The 26,238-nt window shown below is 32.8% G+C and overlaps 2 protein-coding genes across 2 annotated transcripts in view; one reads left to right on the top strand and one right to left on the bottom strand.

Moving 5' to 3' along the window:
- LOC130656085 (centrosomal protein of 290 kDa-like) overlaps positions 1–26,238 on the top strand; it is a 49,617-nt gene that overhangs the window by 10,679 nt on the left and 12,700 nt on the right. Inside the window, exons 28-42 of the mRNA XM_057458928.1 lie at positions 16–144; positions 867–1,097; positions 1,645–1,818; positions 20,503–20,614; positions 20,967–21,052; positions 21,808–21,921; positions 22,355–22,415; positions 22,672–22,902; positions 23,085–23,164; positions 23,528–23,764; positions 24,055–24,165; positions 24,769–24,852; positions 25,086–25,166; positions 25,369–25,476; positions 25,896–26,030. Coding sequence (XP_057314911.1) covers positions 16–144; positions 867–1,097; positions 1,645–1,818; positions 20,503–20,614; positions 20,967–21,052; positions 21,808–21,921; positions 22,355–22,415; positions 22,672–22,902; positions 23,085–23,164; positions 23,528–23,764; positions 24,055–24,165; positions 24,769–24,852; positions 25,086–25,166; positions 25,369–25,476; positions 25,896–26,030 — 1,974 coding nt within the window. The remainder of the gene's footprint in view (positions 1–15; positions 145–866; positions 1,098–1,644; positions 1,819–20,502; positions 20,615–20,966; positions 21,053–21,807; positions 21,922–22,354; positions 22,416–22,671; positions 22,903–23,084; positions 23,165–23,527; positions 23,765–24,054; positions 24,166–24,768; positions 24,853–25,085; positions 25,167–25,368; positions 25,477–25,895; positions 26,031–26,238) is intronic.
- LOC130656086 (neuropeptide Y receptor type 6-like) lies at positions 6,009–7,994 on the bottom strand. Its single transcript, XM_057458929.1, has one exon. It carries the CDS (start codon positions 7,662–7,664, stop codon positions 6,396–6,398), a length of 1,269 nt encoding a protein of 422 aa, XP_057314912.1. The 5' UTR covers positions 7,665–7,994; the 3' UTR covers positions 6,009–6,395.

Here is a 26,238-nt window from a genome sequence, read left to right as displayed (position 1 = left end):
AATGGATTCCTTTAGGGGTTGCTATATAAAGAACATTTGGAATTGAAATCAGAAAGTGATAAAGAGAAGAATAAGTTAACGGAGGAGAAGGAGGAAGCTCTACTGTCAAAAGATCAAAATGACATTCGCCTCCAAGAATTTGAGGTAGTAATATCATCTTTCTTATTGACGGTTTTTGTGTATTTAATCTTTTTATCTTTATTCTTTGTCATTTGTATACCAAACATAGAATTTTAAATCATAAAACACATCACCTAAATATGTTGAAATAATTTTTGCATATTTTAACCAATTTTCAAAATTTTACTTTTCATTTTTCTATTTTTTCGACATCATTCCTTATTAAACTGTCTGACGTTCTCAATAACGCTCTATAACATTATGCTGAATTGTAAAAGGTGTTGGCTAAGTTCACTGACTTTTGCAGGATTAAAAGTCAGAGAGAATCATATTTTTGACCGAGTAGTCAGGGAATGCCAGGGTAAAGTTCCTTTTTTTATTGGGCGGTTAGAGAAAGTTAGGGAATGAGTTTTTACCATAATATTTTTCAAAGTTGTGTTATGTTATTGATGTTTGATTAAGTTTGCCACGCTTAATTAAGTTATCTATTCATTCTGATGATAAAGAATGCATATTTTGTTCATATTCTGTTGGGATGTTAAATTCTAGTTTTGATGCGGCCATGTTGACATCAAACACGTGTAGGGAAATTGGTATATTCGGAGAAAATAGTGTATTTGGAAGCGTATTGGTCAGGGAAAATGAAATGGTTAGGTAAAATCAGGGAATAATATTTTGAATTTGAATTTCTATGAATCCTATTTTAGTTGTTTTCTACATTTTTAGTTGTTTTATTTTACTTGCAGAAGCTTCTCGAAAACTTAAAAACTGATCCGAATAAGTTTAAACAATTACTTGCTGAATTAACTCGAAAACTTACCGTGTTGCGCGTAAATGAGAAATCACTCACCAGACGCTATACTATTCTACAAGAAGTTGAGAAGAACCTACGCAAAGCGAACAGCAGACTGCATAACGATGCCTTGGACATCCACGAAGCTGTTACCAAAAAGATTGGTGATCTAGAAAGACATAAGGTAAATTGTCGTCTTTTTCGGATCTTAAAACACGTAAAAAAATATTTTCCACCCATCTCCCCATGCCCTACCTCCTCTCCCCCTCTCCTACCACCTCTCCTCCTCTCCTACCACCTCTCCCCCTCTCCTACCACCTCTCCCCCTCTCCTACCACCTCTCCCCCTTCTTTACTTCCTCTTCCATTTTAAGATGGGAAGTACATTTTCTTTTCGGCCTTGATATTTTAATTACTCCTAAAATCAAGTTTTCCTGAATACACCAATTTTTAACAATAGCTCGATCTTTTTTTTATTTGTAGCGTTAGATGTTATGAGAATATTCTGCTCCTGAGAAATATGTTATTCATAATTTTACCTGTGACTATGAATAAAAGGAACGTGAAAATTTTTTCCTCCTGCGAAGACTTTAAACCGCTCGTTAGTAGACTAGAAGTACATAGAAAAGTAGTATCTTCTAAAATTCTATCACGTGGATTGTTTGGTGGCAAAGTATAGAACTTTTGATTGATAAGTATTATGAATTTGCGTCACCTCTCTGAATATTTCAGGAAATCTCTAGTTACAAGATTACAGCCTTACAAAAAGCGTTAGAAGACACTGTGCCTATTTCAGAGTTGGAGTTGACGAATCGAAAATATAATGAGCTGACATCCAAATATCGTGATTTGCTGCAACAGGAAAATGTTCTTGTTGCAAGGTCTTCGGCAGTCGAAACTTTACAAGTAAGTGGACATGTCTATTTGGTACGCTTCCCTACGCTTTGCGCTTTGCGTTCGTTTAAAATACCCCTTCGCCTAAACTCAAGTGTTCAGAATTAAAACAAAAATGAAACGAAACAAAAATGAGTTTTTGTTTAGCGAAGTTTTAAAATCAAATTCGCGCGGAAATTTTACAGCAATTAAGTAGCCGCCGTTCAAATTTAGCCTTGCAGTTGACAATGAAGATATGTTTTAGTCTACGACTAACTCGATCATTCAAAAGTTAATGATGACAGGTCTACTTAACGATAATTTTTTTCTTGAAGCACCTGCAGCGGGTAAAGGACGAAACATTAGTAAAACTTTTACCGTCTTGATTATCGGTAGTAATTTTGAGGTCGTATTTAAGAGCAAAAAACACAGGTTTTATGGTCGTTAGATCACTAAAACAATTATCCACTGATAACATTTATAAAGTTAAAAGAAATTCAATCCGAATTAACGAAATGTTGGAGTTAAACAATAGATAACCAACCGCTTTTATAAGTAAGTGTTGAGATATCCAAAAAAAAAGAAACCACGAGATCTTCTGTTTTCATATGTGGCGGCTACTGTATATTCGACAAAAAACATGAAGTTACAAGTTACGCTAAATTCGCGCTTGGTTAAGTATGACCAGAAAAGTTAATATTTTACAAAAAGGTTTTGGAAAGATTGTCACAAAGCTAGACATGTGTTTTAGAAGATTTAAACCTGGATTTTATTGTTTAGACGTAACTTGATGTTAATCCCTTTTAATTATTGAATGAGTTTTACAAGAGATTAATAGGATGTTTGTCAACGTCTGTCACCAAAACGTCATAAAAATGACATCTTGTTTTTTTGTTGACAATCCTGTTGTAATTTGATTGATCCAATCTGAAGTCCTGCTCTATAAAAGAAGATGGAGTCTGTGCAGCCCTCGAAATTGGGGCATTTTCTCAACAGGAAAATTTTTACTGTTGTGAATTCTTCATACGAAGACAATAGCATTGGCAATTGCCTTCTATTGTTGTTATTGTCGACGACTGCTACGGAGTTTTTCTTAACGCATTCTGCAGGTTTTGGTATTGCAGTCCGGTTTAAATATTTTTTCCATATGCGTTTAAGTTCTGTGATTCATATGCTATGTAGAAAAACAGTACAATTTAAAAAGGCTGTTTGTCACATTGTCATCTGTGTTGTTGACATCGTTTAAGCGTAACGGTCATCTACAGAAACATTGAACATCTGTGTTATATAGCGTATTTGTCGTCTTTTAATAATTCGTGTTTTTGGTTATTTTTACGTTACTTTATTTAATGAGATATTTTTGCACCCAATCCTGAAAGCATGGTATTGTAGTTTTTCAGTTTTTATTAGATGTTGTTTTGTTTTCAAGTTAACGAGACACAATTTGAATTGTGCAAACAGTTCGTGTATCCACACTTAGAGAATTACACAAACAACTTTGTTTTGAAGTTGGCGTTTCATATTTTCCGCCAATATGACGTTTCATATTGTCCGCCGTTATGAAATCACGTAATCTTGTTTATGCTTTTTTCGCAACACATAATAAGGGCTTGCAAACAAATTTCATTGTTTTCGCGTTTCCAGAATTAGTTGTTTGGTTTCAGGTTTTAAATTAGAACAGTGAAAAGTACAGTCTCGATATTATTAATATTTTTCCTTGCTCTAGAAAATAATCATGTTAGGGTGGCACGAGGTATTTTTGCACGGATAAAAAAATACGACATCACATGCGATTTTTTTTTTAAGTTAACGACTAGTCTATTATTAGTTATACCCCTACTTTGTTTGTCTCTCTGCAAACTGGCACCATAGCAGAGAAGTAGCGGCAGGCATATCTACAACGGGCGAACCCGTGGATCTTTTATTATAATGTCTTTCTGTGAGTCTAATATGGTGCATGAAGCGACGGGGGAATTCCCCTGGATAATACATAGAGGTGACTTCTCGTGGATTTTTCACTAAATTGCGATTAGTCAAATATATGTTTAATTTAAAAGAGAAAGAACTTGTCAACAATATTTTTATCATAACCTTTCATTGAGAATGATTCGAGTTTTTTTATAATTGTCTCCGTGAGAACTGCTCGCCCGGCGTGGTTGGTCATCTAAGTTTTTTCGAGTATTTAGAGTGGAATCATAACAAACAACTTTTACTAAATATCTCGTGATGTTTGCATTAGAAATATTTGGCAGGTTAAAAAAGATATTGGACCTGCGAATTAGTTAAAAATATATTTTGCTTGGCGAAAAAACGTTGCTGGCGTCGAAAAGAAGTTGTTTTTAAGTTTTAGTTCCCGTGTTTTTTGTTTCCATTATGGCACCCTTATTTGCGAAATGTGGAGTTCTATTGACAGTGTTGACAACGTGTCATTATCTGACAAAAATAAAATAGCGTGACGAATTAACATTAACACCGCATTCATGGCGAGTTGTCATTCCGGCTTAAATTCCAAAGGAGGTAAACCAGTTTTCCACACTACATGTCGAATCAAATAAGTCTGACAGACAAAATTTGATAATGTAAACTCTGCTTTATGCTATCGAAAATATAAACGGAAGGAATCCGAATGAGTAAAGTTCAAAAAGGGTAAACATTTTTATTCGATGTAATGGCAGGAGGAAAAAATCAAAAAAATCCTACCGAAACAGAATTTATTGCAAGCCAAATTATTGTTAAAAAAATTTGAAATACCTTTTTAGAAATAAACTTTTTTTTTTTTCTAAATAAAGCCATTCAAGTGCCTAATTTTTTCTATTGCTAATATTTAATTATTTCTAATGCCTATTTTTTTCTATTGCTATTTTTATTTCTCTGTCGTTATTTCTTAGTCTTGAAATAAGAATTAGAAAGTAGAAACAGCGTGTTATATTTTAAAATCTAATCAATGTTCATTTTCGCGTGATTCTGTTGTTAGCTTTTAAAAAAACTTTAATTCTTTTTCTGTTCTTGACTACAAAAATAAAATCAACTAAAAGTTCAGCGGGAGCAAATTCTGACTAATTTTCCCGTATTTTTTCGTTTTTGTTTTATGCCAAAATATTTTTAGTCTATATTTTACGAGATTGTCATGAAAAGAATACTGAGAGAGCAATGTTTCTTTAAGTCTTACTCCGCCATGCTCCTGGAAATTAGTTTTTTCCTGGAAAATCTTTGAATTTCATAGAATTAAACGATAAAGATTACAGAATAGTTTTATCGAAAAGTACTTATAAAAACCAAATCATTATTTTTTAATTCCTGGAATTCCTGCACATTTGGAATGACTGGAATTCTGCCCTGGTAGGTCTTCAAATGTGCTTGAATTTAGATTTCTGTTTTTTCTGTGGTCAACATGTCTTGATTAAAATATAAATTAAACAAATTAGACAACGGGGTTTTGTAGTGTATACACAGAGAGACACTCGTGTGATCAAGACTGTAACGGAACTGATGGCATATTGTTATTTCCCGTGTGTGTTTATTTTGTTGTTTTTGAAATCAGAGCAGAGTTATATCACACCACAAAATATCTATAATTTTTCGAAGAAATTTAGCACTTAGCTGTCTGTACACTTCAGAATTGTCAACTTAAAAAAATAAAAACTTTCTCTGATTGTGTATTTCTCGTTATTTTGCGTACATATTTATCTTTAACAAGAAACCTGATAGCTGGATAGGTATCTATGATTTGACTTTTAATTCCTTCCCGAGGACAAAATTCGTTACAGAAAAGTTAATGGAAAAACTGAAGTTATTGAGAAGCTGCCCCTGTTTTTTTTTTGTTTTTTTTTTAAAAATACATTTAGATTTTATTTTGGTTAAACCGTGTGAAAAAAGGTTTTAATATCAATTCGCAAAACACGTTTTTTTTTACCTGACAAATATTATGATAGTTCTGTGATATTAAAGCCTTCCTGAAAATTGCACGTTGCCAAATCGTGTGTCCACTGTATTTAGTGTTATAAAATAATAAATAAAAAACGGAGAACTTATACACCTTGCTGAAGTGAATCGAGCTCCTGTTTGATTTTAAAATTGTCACACCATCTTCACCTAATTTAGAGTGCATTTTTCGCAACAAACAATCAAAGCATAGAACTCTCATAACGAACAGTCGCGCTTAAAAAAACACCCTTTTTAAAAGCATACACATAAGAATGGGGATAAAAATAATTAATTCAAAGTTTGGTTGTGGTTTGTAGAATTTCGATTTAAGACCTAGGCTACACTGCCATGTTTTCAGTATAAGGAAAAATTACTTGCATCTTACAAATAGTGTACAATGTCAGTATAAGATTCTTTGTAAGCATAATTGAAGCTGTAGCCAATTTTACCTCAAACCTTACAAACAGAAATAGATATAATATAAAGTTATTGGAAATTGTTAACTAACGGATATATGTGTAGTATAAATGGGTGCTTTACATATAAATATGTCCAAATGTTACTTTAATTCAATGTCCTGACTTTGAATATCGATTTTATATAGTGTCATAACTTAATTCATCGTTTACCATTTTATAGTTCTATATACATATATAGTTCTTTTTCTAAGGTTATCCCAGCCTTGTTCAGCCTTGTTTACTTAAAGTGTCAGTCATATAGGCTGGATTTACCAGTGGCGAGCTACTCCCGCACATACTCGATCGTGCGACCGTTGCGTTGCTATCAGAGCGCGGTCTTTCAGCTGCACCACATTCATTTATATGACCGTTTTCTGGTACACTTGCTAACTTGGAAATGATCTCCGAGGATTGGCATAATCTGTTATTGTATTCCAAGCTGTTCCCTGCTTCTCCATTTAAGTAACTGTTCGCTCGGGACCGTAAACCAACAGAAGAGGGCCTGTTTAAACTGATAGTTCTAGCTCGTGCGCGAGACATGTCACTGTCCACGAAGCTCAAACCACGTATCGTTTTTGATGTGTTCTGTAAGTCTTTTTTAAATCGCGTATCGAAGAAACAGTACAACAAAGGATCAATAGTAACTCTTGAATAAAAGAGGAATATAAACAATCTTACGATATATCTTACGTTGCTATCTTTATCCATTTCTAAACTTGGTGCGACATCCCATACGAAGTAAAGGATTTTATTCGGAGAAACAGTGATAAAGAAAGCGATGATTATGGATGTTAAGACTCGCATTATTCTTGCGTTTGTACGAACTTGCCATTGGCTAATGTTTGCCGGTTGTAATTTTGTACGGTTTAATCGATACATAATTGCAACGTGCATGATAATAATTGCTAGCAGAGGGATAAAAAATGCCAGGAAAAAGAAAGTTAGACCGTATAACTTCTTGTGGTCGGAGTTATCCCAGATCTCATTGCAGTATTCTAAGTTTTTGTAGGACGTCACTTTAAGCGTGATTATGTTAGGCAAGACCAAAATAAACCCAAATATCCATACTGCAGCCAATGCGGTCCAAATATCCTTCGCTTTCCACGAAGATAAGTGAGGCATTAAAACGCCTCGAGAGCGTTCTAGGGAGATTATTAAAATTGTTCCTACAGCTAAGTTCGTGCAAAACGTAATAGCGGGGTAAACGATCTTGCAACTGTGTTCCCCGTAAATCCAATGATGGCTACGTAGTTCGAGCGGAACGTACACTAAATTGATTATCGAATTGATAAGATCAGCTGAGGCTAGATGAGATATTAAGTATCTGTACGGTGAGAAACGTTTTCTTTGTGAAATCGATAAAACGACCAGGACCAACATGTTTGCAAACACGCCGATCACTGCGAAGACAGCTACTGCTATGCCTATGAAATTCCCCAGTGGAATTTCCGGATATTCCGTTTTCGTTGAGTTCGTTGGTGTTGGTGTCCCGTCCATGACGAAGACCAAACTGAAGTAATCTTGTCGCTGTGTTTTATAAGTAATAACAGCTTTGTTACAAAAAATCAAAGTTTTAATAAGTTTAGTACAATAAACGGCTTGCACGTTTCCAGCTGCGTGTTATAATTCTAAATGAATGTTGTTCGAACAGGAGGTATGTTGTTAAAACGTTTTTCCATTAGAGTCACGTGTGAACTCAGTCTTTTTTTCTCAACAACAAAATCATTCATGGATTTTTTAATATGTACGTATTCATTATTAATATAAAGTCAACACTACATGAAGGGCTTTCTCTTGTTTGTTTTTCTTTTAAAATTGTTACGTGTTGTTTTCGACAAAATCTTGTTTTCTTTTAAAATATGTACACTTTGGTGTTTTTTGTTTTCGATTCAGTGACTTGTTCAAAGTACTTCGCAACGTGTTTACAGTTTACTCGAAATGGCGGATTAAATTTCAGAAATGTCACGTTGATATGGCAACATATCTAACATGAATGATGTTTGGTGTTAATACGATTGATATAAGGGAGTCGTCTTTAACCTCAAATTCCTCGCATCAGTGTTGTTTACATGTTACGCCATCCGGAGTCGTAAATTATACCGGCGCCCTGGAATAACTTTTTCCGTTGCATATGCGAAAAAAAAAGCGTTAAAAATTATTTTTTTGCTGAAACTGAAAATTCTGTTAGAAGGTCTTATATTTTTGTTGCTGCGCAATCAGGCCTTATTTTAATGGCTCTACCTAGAGTATATGTAAAATACGTTATTCGGAGGTGGTCAAAACATTTCTCCTTCATCACGCCCTTTCCTTTCCAAACGTCAAAGTTTTGCATTGACTACTTAATGTTTACGCCCCTCCTGTTTTTCTTCTTTTTATGTCGAGAGAAAAACCACTTGCTCAATATTAAAAGATTCAAGAAATGAATAGAATAAGGAACTTCTTATAGCAAACTCTTCATGCTTGCCTTCACGCCACTGCAGGTATTATTGGGGACATAATCTCCAGCTGGCTTATGACTAACAACATCAGGTTTAAAAATAGAATAAGAGAAACCTCCAATACAAAAAGTTATTGCTAATATTTATTTTTATTGCTATTATTATATATATTATTTATTCGGCTTTTCTATACTTTTTACATTTTTTATTTTTAATTTCCTTGTAATAAAACCGTTGCCAAAGTTCCCCGAACAGGACCCACTTTGGGGGGTCCTGTCAAAGAAACGGGTTTCCTCTGCTTGTGATACGAAAGAACTCGTGCTTCCTGCAAAATACAATTTTTTCTCCGTCTAAAAACATGTTAAAGACTAATTTTAAAGTGGTGAAAGTCGGAGTTTAACCTTTGTTTGAAATTTGATGTGCGTAGTTTCGAATCCCACTATGTCCTAAAATTAAGTTAACATTTCGGAAGTAGCTAGCACACGCTGATAGATAACTAATTTTAAGTTTGCAGACCATGTATGATTTGTTTCTAAACTGACTGACTAAAACCGTGGTTGAAAGAACGTGCAGTGCTGAATTTAAACGTATTTCAATACAATGACGCTCAACGAGAAATCTAAAGAATACATCACTAAACAACAAAATAAAAAATTAAGACAAATTCATCCATAACATCAATTTACTTGTGGACATCAAAATGACTCAGGCTTGTGCGCAAAGACGCTCAAAGGCATTTTTCTTTAATGATAAGGACCATGGTTATGTGAAAACAATTCATCGACCTCCAGTTGTGCTACTTCAAGTCACGGCTGTATCCTTAAACAACCACGATGCGACAGGTTGTATGTGTGGTCAGTGATTGCATGACTTGATGCACGTGTTCGCTTGTTTAATTATTTAGTACTTCTATGTGTTTTAAGTTCATAGCGGATCTACCAATCTTGTCTGTTCCTCCCCTGTTTTTAGTTCATAGCGGATCTACCAATCTTGTCTGTTCCTCCCCAATAAGTATATTAAAAAATCATTTACTGTTATAAATGTCAAATACCGAACACACCTTGTGCAACCCTTGCCATGCCTGTGCACCCCACGCCCTCTTATGGTCAAAGTTTTTCGAAAATTAGAATCAGTAATATTTATTACAATGGTCGCTGTCTGTCGGTAAGATGGTAAGTTGGTAGCTGCAGTAGCGACGGGCAAACTCCTGTGGATTTTTCCGACAGATAAGTGGACTTTTTCGACAAATAAGTAGATTTTTTCCGACGGGTTTACATGTATCTTAATATATTACAAGGAAAACCGTTTATATTTTTAATCAAAAACAAAAACCTACACTCTCTTTTCCGCAAGGCCCAGGTGTTCTACAATTTCCTGTCTTTTCTAGACTTATTGTTCTACCTTGTTCTTTAATTATTCACCTCACCAAAAAATATGACAACACAGCCGCATTGCTGCAAACAAACGGGACAATAAACTAAAACGATATAAAATTATGTATAATAGGAGATGTTTAGCGCTTTAAATGCACTATATATTCAAGTTTTTTCTAGGGAAGTGCCAATTATTTGATGCAGTGATGCTAGTCAACCTTGGTTTGTTTTTAACTTTAAACTCTTCTTATAAAGAAAGTGTGTATACGCGCTAGGTTTCTAAAGCTTGGTTTCCATCTAGCGTTAATTTGCGTTAAGCAGGTGCGCCAATTGGAGTTAAATTTTTAACGCCTAATGGAAACGCCAGTGACTTGATAGCGCACCTGTTTAACTCCGATTAAGGAGTGGGCTAAATAGAAAAAAATGGTATTTTAACGCAAATTAGCGCGAACACGCCTTTGTACTATTATGTGTGCAAGCGCCATTTATATAAATATTTTTTTCACAACGGCGGACAAAAAAGGTTATATTTAATATAATATATTTTAATTCTTCTGAAAAATGGTTATATCCCTCTATCGCTGTCGTTTTACAAGAAATTCACGGTCCTAAATCTCTACCGTTTTCTTTTTTGGTTTTTCCTTCTTTTAATTCGCCCCATTAAAATCCATAATATATTGTCCTCCTCGATGTTGTTGGACGTATTTTATTAACCAAATGAATTATAAATTAGCGTTAATTTTAGTTGCAATGGAAACATATTCGAGCTAAATTACTCAATGTGATTAATTTGGAGGTTCCAAATTAGCGCGAAAAAATTACCGCGATCTAACGCGAGATGAAAACTAATCTTAAGTGTGCGCGGTTGACCTCAAAACTATATCTTGCAAAACATTTGTTTTTAGCGCCATTATTTTGGAGAAAAAAACTAAACCGAAACTAAGATGTTGTTTTTTCAAACAGTTGGCGTAAATAAAATATTTGTTTATTCAAGGGGCTAATATTCTTTTTAGAACGGGAAAACAACTATTTGAACAACGATCCATTTTAAGGAGTTTTTTACGTCAATGTAAATTATATTTGCGTGTTGTGGAATCCCTTCGCTGTAAAAACCACAAAACACCGCCCAATTCATCATCACCTGACACAAACTCGGTCATAATAAGAGTAACACCGTTCTGTTTCCTGTCCATCATCGAACGATATTTTGTCAATGTTGCGGCAAAAATATTGTACAAATATATCGTCCGACTTCCTTTCACCGTCTAAAGTGAGAAGCGTTCAAAACAGTTTCTCGCGGTAAGAGTCGTCTTTCCTAGATCTTTTTTTGCCCTAATTAATCACTTCATCTTGGTCAAACCTAATTGAAACTGACTTTATTTCTTAAAAAATGTAATGAATTTGGCAGTATAAGACCCTCCATCTCTAGGTACACAGTACAAGACCCTCCATCGCAAGGTGCACAATACAAACCCCCTATCTCAAGGCTTACAACATTGATGTGCCTGCTGACTTTAGATTGTCAATTTTACTGTCCAGTTTTGTGGAATTCTAACAGTTGTCACAAAAAATGTAGCTCTAAAACAAGGTAGCTACAAGGTTTGAACTTGTTTAAATGGCCTTTAATGACCTTTAATTTTCAAAATATTTTAAAAGGTTATCTTTTAAAATGTTTTTGAAATAAATTTCGCGATAGTGATATTTCTGACCCTATGATTATAATTTGTGGTCCCATTACCATTTCGCAAGAATTAAATATCAATCTTTTATTTACCCTTGTAGAACTTCTACTTCATTCAACGCGGTCTCGTGTTTCCCACTTCATGTTATTGCCAAAATTTTGCCTCGCTAACCGTTCAGCATGGATAACGAGAACAGTCATAGTGTGTTACAATGAGAATTTTTATCGAGGCACAAATATTTCTGTTTTATACAATAGTTTTTAAGATGTACATATCTTTATACTATTTTATTTTAGCGCTTTCTACATTTTATTTAATCTGCTTGTTCAAATGTTGTCATTTTTTATAGAAAGCATAATTGTTCTATGACTGTTAAAGAGGATTTTCACGAAGCAAATTGAACGGCGAATTCGCCGGCTAAATGTATTTGCGCATGCGCAGTTGTATCTGTTTTCATTTTGCTTCGAAAAATTCGCTTCGCCAAAAAGCAGAAAAATTTTAATTTTTTGCGGCGAAATATTTCTCTCCAAACTTTTAACTAAGCAGAGGCAATATTCAGTGTTTATTCTTAGAAAAACTCATTGTTGGAAAGAATTCAAAATAACTGTCTGCTTTTTAATACCCAAAAGAGTGCTTACATTAAGTATTCTAAATTTGCCACATTTTTCTCGTTTCACGTGATAATCAAAAAGATATTTTGCAGCTAATTCGCCGCCGAATTCGCCATTCACAATGCGCTCCGTGAAAATTCCCCTTTGCATTGACTTCAAAAGTTCATGATGATAGGTTGACTGGCTCTTCCTGGTAATATCGTATTTCATTTTATCGGACGCTTCATTTTTTTGTGTTAATAATTTTTAAAAACAGAAGCAAATAATTCCAACAGCGATGATTGGTTTCAGTTTGCAAACGTTAACAATGTTGTATAGACAGCCAAACAAAATTAAATATTCTTAAAATTCGCGTGATGTCATTATCCATGTTTTGGTTTTATTTGGATCATTTCCAAATATTTGGAAAAAACTTATCTAACATGCATGTGACGTAATGTAGGAGATTTTATTGAATTTTAAATATGAAGGGTCTCCCCTGGCTTGTACATAGCGTGGTGTATGTATAATAGATGGTTATATGAATCCCGATATTGTAATTATATCAAGTTGGCTTGTGTTAATAACTAATTCGACGATTCGACAGCGAAAAGACACAGAAGATGTAAAATATTTGTGATAAAAATTATCACAATTAAACTGTGACTGAACGACCCAACCACTGGACCACTGGACTTCGAAAATCTTTAAATATACAACGTTCATGTTTTCACACACACAGTTTTATGTAAGAATCCAATTACACGGGTCAAATTTACTATTTAGTTATGTCTTCGCGTTTATAACACATAGTGTTGTAGGGCTCTAATTACACAGGTCAAACATGCTACATTTATTTCTTCGCGTTTTTAACCTAGTTTTATAGGGCTCCAATTACACAGGGCAAATATGCCACCTACGTTAAATTTATTTCAGCGTGTTGTTACCTAGTTTATTGTAGGGGTTCCAATCAAACAGGTGAAATTTTATTACATGCTCCAAAATTATGTGTTATTTTTTTAAAGAAATTTATCTCTTGGTTCAAACTTCGGGTTGAGGCTTCATTAAGGTAGATCAAAATAAGGAAATACCACCCAGGTCGCCACTTATTACGTAGCAATGCATTGTACACGACATTTTCTTTATAGCGACAAAAAAGGCCAAAATAAATATTTACGTTTAGTTGCCATGAGCTTATTTCCATTTCCTTTTTGTCATAATAAACGAAAAAAGATTTATGTCATTCGTAGCGACGAGTGATGTGTTTGCTAATCACTGCGAGAGGGCGTTTTTTTTCAGCCTGTATTGTACTAATGGCGGTAATGTAAAGCTCAGAATGACAATGGGATAATTACCGACAAAATTTGGGTAACCAACGCTGTACGGCTGATCTATAGAAACTTTGACTATTCTATTTTTTATGCATGCAAAAGTGTGCACATCAATGTAATCTCGCTAAGTAACCCCGAAAAGTTGTGCGTTTAAAGAAAAAGATATTAAAAAAGTTTCACTGCTTCGCCTCGCGCGCATATCGGCAGGGCGGTCTCGAAACCGCTTTGTCTTGTAGAAAATTCAGTCTACTTTCAGAAAAAACGATCTAGAGTGCTGAAACGTCATAAGATATGGGGATATAGCTAGGGTAAAATGTTTTTTACTTTAAACTAACACAACTATTTACTTGGAAAGTTACTCTTGGTGCAATAACAAAAAATCTCGAAAGCGTGAAATAATAATGTTATGATGTATGTTTTTACGAAAGAAATAAAAAAGAAAATTTTCAGTATATTACGGAGATTGTGTAGTGGCTATCGAGTTGTAACCATAGGGTTTCAGGTTCGAGTCCCCACTCCGTCATACTTAAAATGTAATATTGTAAGCCCATTGACTGTTAGTAAGCTTGTGTAGAGGGCAAGCAAGTTAAAGGATATATATGCTGTACGGATCTCTAGTGTTAATGTGACATTTTGAGCGGGAGGTAAAGCCAGCCGTTAGGATGAAATCCCCAAGGACGTTGAAACTTCCTGTTACTTACATCATACCTGCTGATGCTTGATAGAAATTTTCGTAGGTAATTTGTTATTATCAAATTGTTTTTTAGACACATTTTAGTCTAAATCAGATAAAAATATAAGTAATTTATTGCGATGCTCTTTCAATCTAGTTGAAGAAGTTGAAAAAAAAAGAATTAACATCGGAAAGATTAACTCTTTGAAGCACTGATATATTGTGCAGTGTTGTTCTCCCCGTCATTCAAAAAGAACCACTTTGAGGTTTCGGGGAGAATGTCAGATCTTTTGATGAGTTAAAAATATCATGGAAATGATAAAAGCACGCAAACATTTATTTTCAACGACTTGATGTAGTTTCCATTTGTCGGCTACGAATGTCTAACTGTTTTGAAAGTAGCCATATTTGTTTTTTAATTTTTTTTCTGCGTTGTCGCTTTCATTTCAATTTTTGGCGCGTTTTTTGATGAGACGTGCAGTCCCGTTTTTTGTTTCAAAAGGTGTTGAATTGGAAACATTGCCAGCTTTGATTCTTTATACTTGCTGTTCTGTGTAGAGAAGGAAAAAAATGCTATAGCATCCCAAAGAGTATTTCCGTAAAACTTGAAAACGAGAAACTCTTGCGGTTTTATTTTTTCCGCAATATGCACTTAACGATGTGAACGCACGTGTAAAGAACTTTTAAGTTGATATTGCATAAGTTATGCCGCAGATTTGTAATTTGATCAACAAATGCTATATTGTCCTAAGGTAATAGGTTGATAGGTTGTGCGAATTTTAAATTGTCCAAAAAATTTTTAAATCCAAAATTTTTAACATGTACAGATTTTATCATCTTAAAAACTAAGTACCATTATAGCCAGTTTTTTTGTATCTTTGACCGAACGATTTTTTTTTTTAACTTTTTATTCAAATGCTCTTTGAAGCAACGATATTTTGCAATATGTTGAGGAAGACGCCACAACTATGAAGATGAAGTAGTCCTAGATTTTATCCCAAAATTATTGCCTTAATATAAATGCCTAAAATTAATTGGTTTTGTGAAGTTTCATGTATCTTTGCAACCGCCACCAATGCAACCACCAAACAAAGAAGGGGTGTTTTGAAGCAGTAAAAGGAACGCAACAGAAATGCGAAAAGTGCTGAACAAACAACCAGTACGTTGTGCATGTGTGTGTTTGTGACGTCAAGAGACGGAGTTTCGTGTATTATCTGATGAAGTGCCCTTAAAATTCAAAATACATTATTGGCCAAGTTCTCATCAGCACGTTGGCGTCTACGAGGAACCACATTGAAAATGTATTCGCCAGAAGTTAAATGTTGGGTGAATAAATAAAAAAAAAATTATTTTAAATTTGTAAAGCGAAAGCGTTACGGGAAAACATTATTGCACAAGAAAAGATGGCAAAATTTTGCGAATTTGACTAAAATCGCAATCTCTTTTTCCGCATTTCTAGAAAGAAGTATAGCAATTCACAATCTTTCCTTCCGCAATTACAAGCGAAAAAAATACGATTCGTAATAGAATTGTGTCGGTTTCCAAAAATAACGAGTTATTTCTGATATACGAAGGTTTATTGTTCCGTTGCCGTTTTTGATGCATATAATTTAGGGGAAAGCCCTAATTTTTTGCAGCGAAAGAAATTTTCAAAACAATAATCTTAATGACCAAAATATAAATTCTCCAGGTTTGTGTGAGCGATTGAAAATGCACAGAAATAAAAGATTTGTCAATCGTTTTCGTTGAAAAGTTCATGGATCATTGCTTCCATTCGTAATTTGAAATGCTGCAATTTCTTGACGTAATATCACAATCTTTAATTCTGCAATTTCATGATTGTATAGCCTCAATCTTTAATTCTGCAACTAACGATTTTTTCGACCGTGAATTCGCTATCTTTAATTCCGCAATCTTTTCTTGCGCAAGCCTTTCTTCCCTTCAGGCATCCATCATTTAAAAGATTTACATAAAAAAATATTTTTTTAAAATCATTGAAAGATGTTTTTGAAGAAACTTTTGCGAGTTCGAGAACTTCGCGATATTTAATATGTAGAGTTCGCGGATGTGTTTTTATTTAGAATCTGTTTCGAAAATTGCAGATACATGATTCCACGAGCATGGAGAAGAACAGAAAATTCCCTTACCTTTAAAGAAATCGTCAATTAAAATAATTAACAGGGTTATCAACCAATCACGGCACGCAGCGCTTTATTATATTAACGAATACTTAAAAATTGAAATAACTAACACATCCTGTGCACTGTGGTTAGCTTAACGCTACCCCATAGTGAGAACTAAGCTTTAATTCGCGCGCTTATCGGAGTTAAAACAGGTGCGCTAATTAGTCATCTGTATTTCCATTAGACGATAAAAAATTAACATCAATTAGCTTACCTGCTTAACGCAAATTCCTGTAGATGGAAACCAAGCTTTACTGTTTTAATGCGTTACGTTTCTATTTTCCAAATAATTCTTTTTTCATGACAACAGGGTGTTTTCCGTACCATCACGGTGACAGCACCCCACAACAAAAACTTTAAGTATTTTTTATTAAACAACTTGACTTTTAACCTGGTACTTGCTAAAAAAATTATTTTAAAATTATAAAAAGGTTTACTTAAAAGTTGTATAAAAAAAGATCGAACAGTTTGGACAGTCAATGACCTACTAAAAATTACCCTAAAAATTTTCGCTAGCAATTTTTTTTTTCAAATTTTGCGTGATAGAAACTTTCGCGATTAGGTTTGGTTAAGAGGGGGCATTTACGAGGTTAATCACGATGGCTGAAAGATTAAAGATAGGGATGCTTGTTTGACGGAGAAAAAATGGCGAGTCGAATTATCCTTGCGAGTAACAACATTCTTTTTTCATTTTTTGATGAACATTTTGCTCTTAAAATACGTATTTACGAGACTTTTCCACTTGTGAGCCAGCCTGAGGTGAAAAGAAAAACAAAGAAATATTTTCCGAGACTTTTCTTGTCATATAAATTTCATACAGCAACCAACGAAATATTTCCATTTGAGCACCTATCTAACTGAACTTTTCTTGTCATGTAAATTTCATACAGCGACAAACGTGATTACAACAAAATATTTCCATTTGGGCACCTATCTAACTGAGCAAGCAAAAAACGTATTTAAACCCAGCTAAAATTTTAATTTGCTTAAATTAACAAAATTGTGTATTTATCGAGTCGTTACGCAAAAGAAAAAATAACTTCAAAGATTTAAGTATTATCGAAAAAAAAAATTCAAATTCAAATGCTAAATAAAACTATTTTTTTGCCAAAAAGAACATTATAAACCTTTGAAAAACAATACGATAAAAGAACAAGTGGACACGAATATATAAATGAAAATAAATGAAACATGTTGTGCGATAATTTTTTACAGCGAAACACCATTGATTGTGAAAAACTGTCGCCAAAACTTCTAGTTAAGTCAACAAGGATCGGCACAATTAAATTCCGGCTAATTTTTACCGCATCTTCAAATAAAAAAAGAAAATAAAACAAAATATTAAAAAGTAAAGTAAAGGAATTTAATTTTTAAATTTATTTGCTACGAAACTACGCTGTCGTTACTTTTATTTGTATCTTGTAATGTTCGATTATCTATAGTTTAATATCTATCCCTTATCATTTTTTATTTGAATGTGTTTTCTGTCGGTTCCAATTGCTGGTCTTAATAACATTTCTAACCTTGTAAATGAGGCGATTACTATGGCTTGGTATACACCTTTTCCGAATTTCATAAATTATAATAATCATGACGTCATGCAAAATTTTTATAATGGTTCTGTATTAAATTATCATGATCTAGATTTTATTTAGATTTAATGAAAATAATTATTTTGAAAACGAGGCTATCTTAGGAAGGTCGGCTCTATGAAGGGTTTGACCTTAACTTTCAGCACGGAATTGAGGCACTTAACAAATAATAATATTTATGAAATTAGGTAATTTGTCCTACCTTTTGCTAAGGAACTTAGGGATAAAAATCATTTTTAGTATCGAATTCTTTACTTGGGTTTGGCATAATTAAGAAATTCGGGAAAGGTCTATTAAATGTTTTTTTTTATAAATGCAAATTCGAAATCAGGCTGAGATATGATTATGCGAGAAACACATTCAGCCTTATATTATGCTTATGTTGGAGAAACAAATTAAAAACTTAATAAACGTTACCTTTGTGCAATAAAACCAGATGGTTCTGTTTTTACCTTTCAAAGAACAGCCACAACACTAAAGGTATAATTAATATGATTGCACAAGGCCAACTTCAAATAGTGTATTGATGTTAATTTAGCTTCAAAAGACTGCTTCTACTTAAAATATCCATGATGTAAAAAAAAACACACACAAAAGAATTCAACAAGGCTTAGTTTATGCTTAAAAAAATCCTTTCAAGCCTGAATTTGCTTATAAGCGTTATGATTATAGAATTTTTTATTTTCTCACGTGACGTGGCTTGATTCCAACACTTTTTTACAGCTACAAATGTTGACGTTCTTAATTACACTCTAATTTAATTAAACATTAGTTTTTTTATAGTTCCTATTTATTCCTTCATTGCTTTGTTTCTATTGAACCTAAGAACTTTAAAAATGTGAAAACCATTTGGCCTTTGAATGACTTCCCTTAATATTCTTTTAATAGCATAGAACGAAGGGTTAACAGAGAAAATTTGTTTCGGCGTTCTGTTGTTTTGACACCTAAATAAAAAAATCATGCTGATTATGATAACGTTAAAATGTTCACTTTTTTGTCACCTTGATGCCATTTTAGGCCCAATTTGGTCTGAAAATAAGAACTGATTCGTTTTGATAAAATTTGCCACTGTAAACAAATAAAACATGCAGAATATGATGACGAAAAGAATTTTCTCAAAAAGTTGTTAAAAGCGAAAATATTTTAACTGATGGTCTCTAAGCTTTCATTTTTTTACTACTCTATACCCTTCATTTGTGATTAATTTTACATAGATTTTCCATAATTAGTGATTGAACCTCCATTATATTTAGATCGTAAAAGTTCTTAAAGACCAGTTTGTTATCTAAAGACCAGAACTTTATAACATTAGCTTTGGTTATTGAGAAAAAAAATTAATTCTGATTTTCCGTTACTGTTAACAATCAGGTTTTCAAATTGAACTTTTTAGAAGTTTGTTTATTCTCATATTAGTGCAGTTCTTAATCATTGATGCTGTATTTTTGTTTTTTTGCCTATTTTTTTTTTAGAAAATCAACTTCTTAGTGTTCAAATTTTCTTGAGATTAATGAAAGGTCCTAGAAATCAATTTGAAAGTTTATTATGTTCAGGAGAACCTTGTTTAAAATTATTTATTAAAATTAAAGTAAGAGATTTTTTTCACAAACTGTATTTTGCCGCTATCAAATTATTTCGCTATTTTTTAGTTTAATTCATTAAAGCTTTGCATTTATTTCCTGCAAATTCTATTTTTTTTTTCTTTTTTCAAATAAATTCCGTTTTTCTATATATTAACTATGATGCAGTGCAAATAATGAAATTTGTTTCCTTGATTGATTCTTTTAAAAACTTTCATCATATATAACTATTTTTTTCTTAATTCCTAGAAATCCAGGAAATTTAAGTTATGGCTTGTCATTTAGTCCTAGAATTGTCCTTAAATCTCAAGCAAATAGACTAGGAAAAAAATGAAAATTTCCTGAAATGTTCTAGGATTTATATTTTAATTTAATGCAAAATAAATGAACAACTGGTCATTATTATATCCTGTAGAAATGGTTTGACCTGTCCTTTATAGATTACATATGCTATGTCTGTAGCATGGCTATTAAATAATAAAGTAAAATATGAAGTAATGTTAATATATCATGCAAGTTCTTAATTTATCCACCACTGGAATACATGCTTTTTACTTTCCAGGCTGAAAATGGGCCAAAAATTAAGAATATATATATGTATACTAAGATGTCAATAAGTTGTAGACATGCTAAGAATAACTTTTTATAGACTTGTACTCGCTTTAGATCGAAATAAAAAAAACACTGTTCTTATAAAAAAGCGTTTAAAAGACCTCGTAAAGGGCAGATAATCTGCAAAAAATAGTTTTATAATTTAAACTGTTTCTTTGCAGTTTTTTCTTGTTTTTTGTTTGTTTCTTTGTTTTCTAATTGTTTCTGTTTATTTTCTTCATTATTTGCTTCTCTTATTTGTTTTCATATATAATTTTTTATACATTTATTCATTTTCATTTCAGGCTGAATTAAAGGCTTATCAGCATACAGACAAGACAATAAAAGAGAAGTTGCAACTTGAAAAGGAGCGATCGTACGCTCTAGAGCAAACATTAACAGAATTGTTACACAAACGTAAGACCTAAAGCTAGTTTTCTGAGTTACGCAAGAATCCAATCCAGTAGAACAAGTTTAATAGGAGTACCAGCATGACTCCATATGTCCTGAAATGTAGTACGAATAACATTTGTGACAAGATTAAAAAGCCTTTCTGTAATTACTATCCAATATAATATTTGCTGATACATTTGATATTTTCTTGCATATATTTATTTTATCTTTATTGACACTTGCCTTCTTAACTCTCCAAGCTCGCAAGCAGGACAGTTTCGTACTAGTTGCTTTAGATTTTGACTGAAATGTCAGCCTTAACTATCAGGAAAAAAAGTGTATTCCTAATCATTGTTCTATATATTACTACTTTAAGTTGGAAAAGAAGCTGATGGAGCAGCTCAATATCAAACTGAAGAAATTGCTTCGGTGGCCAGAAAACTTGCAACTCTTGAGATGAAGGTAAAAATGTCTTGTGGTACTAGGTACTTAATTTTCAGTTTTATTGCTCTAAAAATATCCAATTTTAGAAAAGATATTAGAAAATAAATTTGTAAAATTTAAAATTTTGACATGCCACTTAAATAAAGGAAATTTTTAATGAATATTGTTACTCTGATTAGATAAAGCCTGAGGTAAAAAAAACCTAAAAAAACAAGATCAAGTTAAACAAGACAATTAAACTTTGTCTTGTTTAAGCCAATTCTTTTGAAAGAAATTGCTCCATTAGCTTTACCAGTGTTAACTATGCAAGTGTAATTATCCAAGTGCTAAACAGTATTAACAGAAACTGTTATTCATGCCAAATTTTAATTTAATTTTAAAGGTTGCTTTCTATTGATGTTAGTAGTTGTTATTTAACAGCTTTTGTGCAACAATGGTTCCATTAAATTGGTGATGGTGACTGTTCGACTGTTGCAGGCTAATGTGCAACAGTTGCTCAACAATGTTGATAAAACCAAATCAAAATTTATTTTGACAAAATAAAATGTTTTATAAGGTGGTAAAAACATTCAACCTCAACATAAATGAAATTTATTCGTTTGTTAAAAGTTGTGCTAATCTTTGTAATGGTAATTTTCTGCCTTCTTCAACTTTGTTGGAAGTTTGTTAAAAACTATTGGCCTTTTTAATTTATTCTGAAAATCTTACTATATTATTGTATGTTTAAGGAAAATGATAAGGTTTGAAGATGGTTGCTTTGTTTAAAATTTCAGGAATTGAATGAACGACAGCGTGCTGATCATGCAACGCAGAAGTATGATCAGTTGCGATCACTGCTTACTGAATTGGAAAATAGAAATGCTGAATTAGAACAAAAATTTGCTGAGGTAGGCATTCTTGCTTTGTTTGCAGTTAGCTTTAATTGTATATAAATTTATGGGAACAATATTTTTTTTGTAGTAAACAACACATGTACTTAAGTTAGTCTTTACAGAGAGATATTTTATACTAAAATCTTTTATATTGGTTTTGTTTTCCCTGTTTTTAGCTTAATAATATTTAGCAATAATTATATCATTACGTTAAAACTGTGTTCTGAAAATAAGAATTTATGGGAGGATTGGTAAAGAATTTATTTGTTTTGTTATTAAATTTTATTCTCTCATTGGATATTAGATATTACATGCAGCTAATTCGGTATAATCTTAACTGTGTGTGATTTTTTCCTATAACATTACAGTTAATAACAGCTACCTCTGTTTCATTAAAACAGTGTCTTGTTTTAATTCTTTTATTCATTCAGGAATGTTTTCTATTTAGATTGCAAAATTAAACTTAGATTGTCAAAGGATAGAGAGAGAACTTAGAGATGAACTTTCCAGTATGTGGAATTTTGTTTATGTTATTGTTTCATTTCTTGTATATGGAGCAGTATATAGTTATCAAAAATGTCCATGCCCATTACAGATTTTTTGTGGTATATTACTATTTTTTTTTTTTTGCAATTAAAATATGTAAATAATAATAATAATACCTGGCTCCTACATAGATGTTAGCTTTTTACAGAGCCAATGAAACGATTTAACATGTAAAACTCCCCTTTGTAAAAATTTGTGTAACCTTTTTTTCCTCTGCAGACTGTGTTCCAGCTGAAATTGCCAGAGCTGACAAAGCATTAATACAAAAGCTGGAGGAGAGTGAAGGTGTTTTAAAAGTGGAGAATTCAAGATTAAAAGAAGTCGCTGATATAGCACAACACCAGACGGAGACGGTAACCTTGAGGCAAAAATCACAGGAGAAGGAGTTAATGTCACTTCGCAAACAACTATATGAATTGCAAATGGAAACAGATGAGAAGACTATTATTGGTATAAATGTCCCAAAAATTTTCATTCTTTAACTTTCAAAAATTAAGTTGCATCTCAACACAGTGCTTATGCAAATGCTTTATATTTTTTTCCATCTATTATATATTAATGCGACAAATTGCTGTATGTTTGCTATTAGTTTGTTGTGAACATATATTCTTAGAAATTGAAATTTATTTTAGCAAAACTTCATCAACAAATAGTTGCTTTGCAAGTAAGTGAGTCAACAGCTGTGAGAAAACTAAAAATTGCCAAAACGAAAGTAAGTTCTTTTTTTATGATATAATAGATTACATTGTGATTTTTCCACACTTACAATTTGAAGCAAAATTTAGCAATTCATATAAGTTTTAATTATTTTAGCCTAGGTGTGCACAGGGGTGGGTTAAGAGTTCATTTTACAAAAAAGACCATTCTATAAAGCAGCAAATAGAAGTATTTTACCCTGAAAGATATTTCCTATTTTGTGAAATAAAATTTGCCAATTTGTTTGGCAAAACAATGTGAAATTATCAGATTTGACAATTCCACTCCAATGAAAAATTTCCTATTTCCTATTTCCATGTAAAAAGGTTGGTGGCAAATGTTTTTTTAATAGTATTTTGCTTATAATCTCTATTTTTAGCTCTCCAAACAAGAAGCATACACAATGAAACAGCAACACGCTATTGATGAGAAAAATGAAGGAATGTACCATTTACGCTCTGAAACAAGAGCAAAGACACGGTTTTTGAAGAAAGTAATTCAAGATTTACGTAGACAATTTAGTGGAGCTCTGCCCTTAGGTCAACAGGAACGATTTTCTGAGACACTGCGATCATTGCAAGAACGTAAAATTGAGCTGGAGACTGCTTTGAATGAGGTATATATTCTAGCCCTATAATTTTGAATTTTGCCTATAAAATCTGTCGCTACATATTTTAGTGAGTTGTGTTTGAACATATAAGATATATTAGTCATTAACCCATGGAAAAATCCATAAGTTCGACCAAGGTGCATACTTGGAGCATCAGGTTTTTATGTTTCTGGACATCTCCACTTCATGCATTTCCAGCACATTCCCAGAAAATACATGTATTATGGAGATTGTATAGAAAAAGTAATATGAACATCTTGTCCTTATTTACTCGCCAAAATCATAAATATTTGTAGGCAAGAGCAAAATACCAAGCAGCAGAAGACTTCTCTGTGGAGCTTAAACTTCGATATGACGGGTTACAAGAATTGATTGTCACTTTAAAAGATGGCCAGGGTGCAAAAAAGGTATTTGTTTGTTGCTTTTTCCTTTATTGGAACAGGTGCAAAAATTATTAGTGCTTGTTTAAATCTGTCCTTTGTAAAAGTATTGTAAAATGAAGCATATCACTAAAACCCTGTTTACACAAATATTCTCAAAGTGGTACACAAGTCTATGGTAGTATGAAATTTTTACCTGTCTATAGTGAAGTCTTTATTTCTGTTTACATGGTATCAGGGGCGAAATAAAACTCATACCGCTCAGACAGACATGTATGGGATTTCGTATTGGTATGACATTTTCAAGAAAACACGATTTCCCTGAAATGATACTATCGCAAATGTGTACAAAGTTTTTACACATGTGCAATTTCAACAAACCCAATATAAAGAACTCTGTTTAAACGTGACAGAGATATCAGTTCTTTTCCGGTGTCATGTAAATGCGGCCTTATACTGGTCACACATTATTTGTTCATTAATCCTTTAAGCATTGGCTCGTCTTTTTCTGAAACAAAGGGTTATGCAGCCAGAACAATTTTAACTTACATTCTTTCATGTTTGGGATTTCGCAGATTTTGCAGTTTGTATTCCTACATTGCATTTTATGTTTTAACACGTTACTTTTAGGTTGCTGAATGGCATGCAAGAATGGGTGAAATAAAATTAGAAGATATGAAATTAAAACGTGATATTGAAAAACTAAAAGAAAAGGTGTTTATACAATGCCGTTTTTTCATAATATGTATAGGAACTTTTATGTATGTTTGGCAATGTGATTGAAACAATATCCATGTATTTTCTCTCACTATAAGTTTATTCAAGAATTATCTCTTTCCATACTATTTTAATTTATAAATACTGCATACTTAATTCAAAGGTTTCGTTTTTAGAAGAGTGCATAAGAAAATTGCATAATTCTGTCCTAATTTCATTTTTTTCTTCAGATTTTATATTTGGAACGAGTCAATAAAAAACAGGAAAACCTAATCGGTATATTAGAAGAAGACAACATCAAACAGGCTAAGGTGTGTTTGTTATTAAACACGTATAATTTGTGCAACTACAGCCAATACTTTTAACATTTTAACAGTCTCCCGACCTTCTACATGGTCTCCACCCACCTCTGCAATCTCAAAAAAACTCAAACAGTTTGGGCACCTGGACTGGATGCATAATGCATTTTGCTATGTGAACAATATTTTGATACTTAATAGTAACTGTTTTTAGGAGTACGAGGATAGACAGTTACTGTTTGAACAACATGAAGTTGAACTAGAAAGATCAATTGCCAAACTTGAACGACAACAACAAGATATGATGGAGGCTGCAAGAAAGGTTTGTATTAATGCTTTTTAAGTATGGCATTAAATATTAGCAATATATGAATCCCATTAGAAGGTTAAACTACCGACACTCATTTGTTGTTTTTCGGTTATTGTTAACATAGCATTTGTTTTTATCGAATTCTGCAATTGTTAAAAAATGAGCAAGAGGCGGAGTTGTAATACGTGCGCCAACAGTAATACCAGCACTGTCATAATGGTAGTTTTAAGAGATAAAATTACTTGACAACTAAAAATCGTTTGTTACTGCACGTGCTAAAAAACAATATTGTCAGCTTACTTTTTTATTTAACTGTATGTTTTTATTTGTTATTGTTTGTACTGCTTCTCTTTCTTCATTCGCCTAATCTATTTACCATTCATTTTTTTCCTTTAACGCAAAGGATAAAAGCAACGATTCCTTTTTTTTAGTTTGAGGAAGCCACTGGATCAATTCCTGATGAATCTCTTCCAGTCGCAAATCAGCTTGATCTAGCTGTCGGCAAGATCAAAGAGCATATCAAAACAATAATTATTACAAGAGCTGAAGCTAACAAAATGAAAGAGGCAAGTTTGTAGTGCATTTTATCCATTTATTTATCCGTTATTCTCTCCACCCTCCGTTGTAGAATTTTCTTTGCTTGTTCTAAAATTTATTCTACTATTGCATATCATTATTTTTTTAGTTAAACTTGCTAAGTTTTAGTGTTGTGAAAAAATTCATCTAAAACACAATATGGTGTTCTTACACCCTGGTACCAAAAAATAGTCTTAT

The sequence above is a fragment of the Hydractinia symbiolongicarpus genome, chromosome 8 (assembly GCF_029227915.1).
Source record: "Hydractinia symbiolongicarpus strain clone_291-10 chromosome 8, HSymV2.1, whole genome shotgun sequence".
Lineage (NCBI taxonomy): Eukaryota > Metazoa > Cnidaria > Hydrozoa > Anthoathecata > Hydractiniidae > Hydractinia > Hydractinia symbiolongicarpus.
Note: the sequence above shows the minus strand (reverse complement) of the source record. Positions and strands in the feature narration are given on the sequence as shown.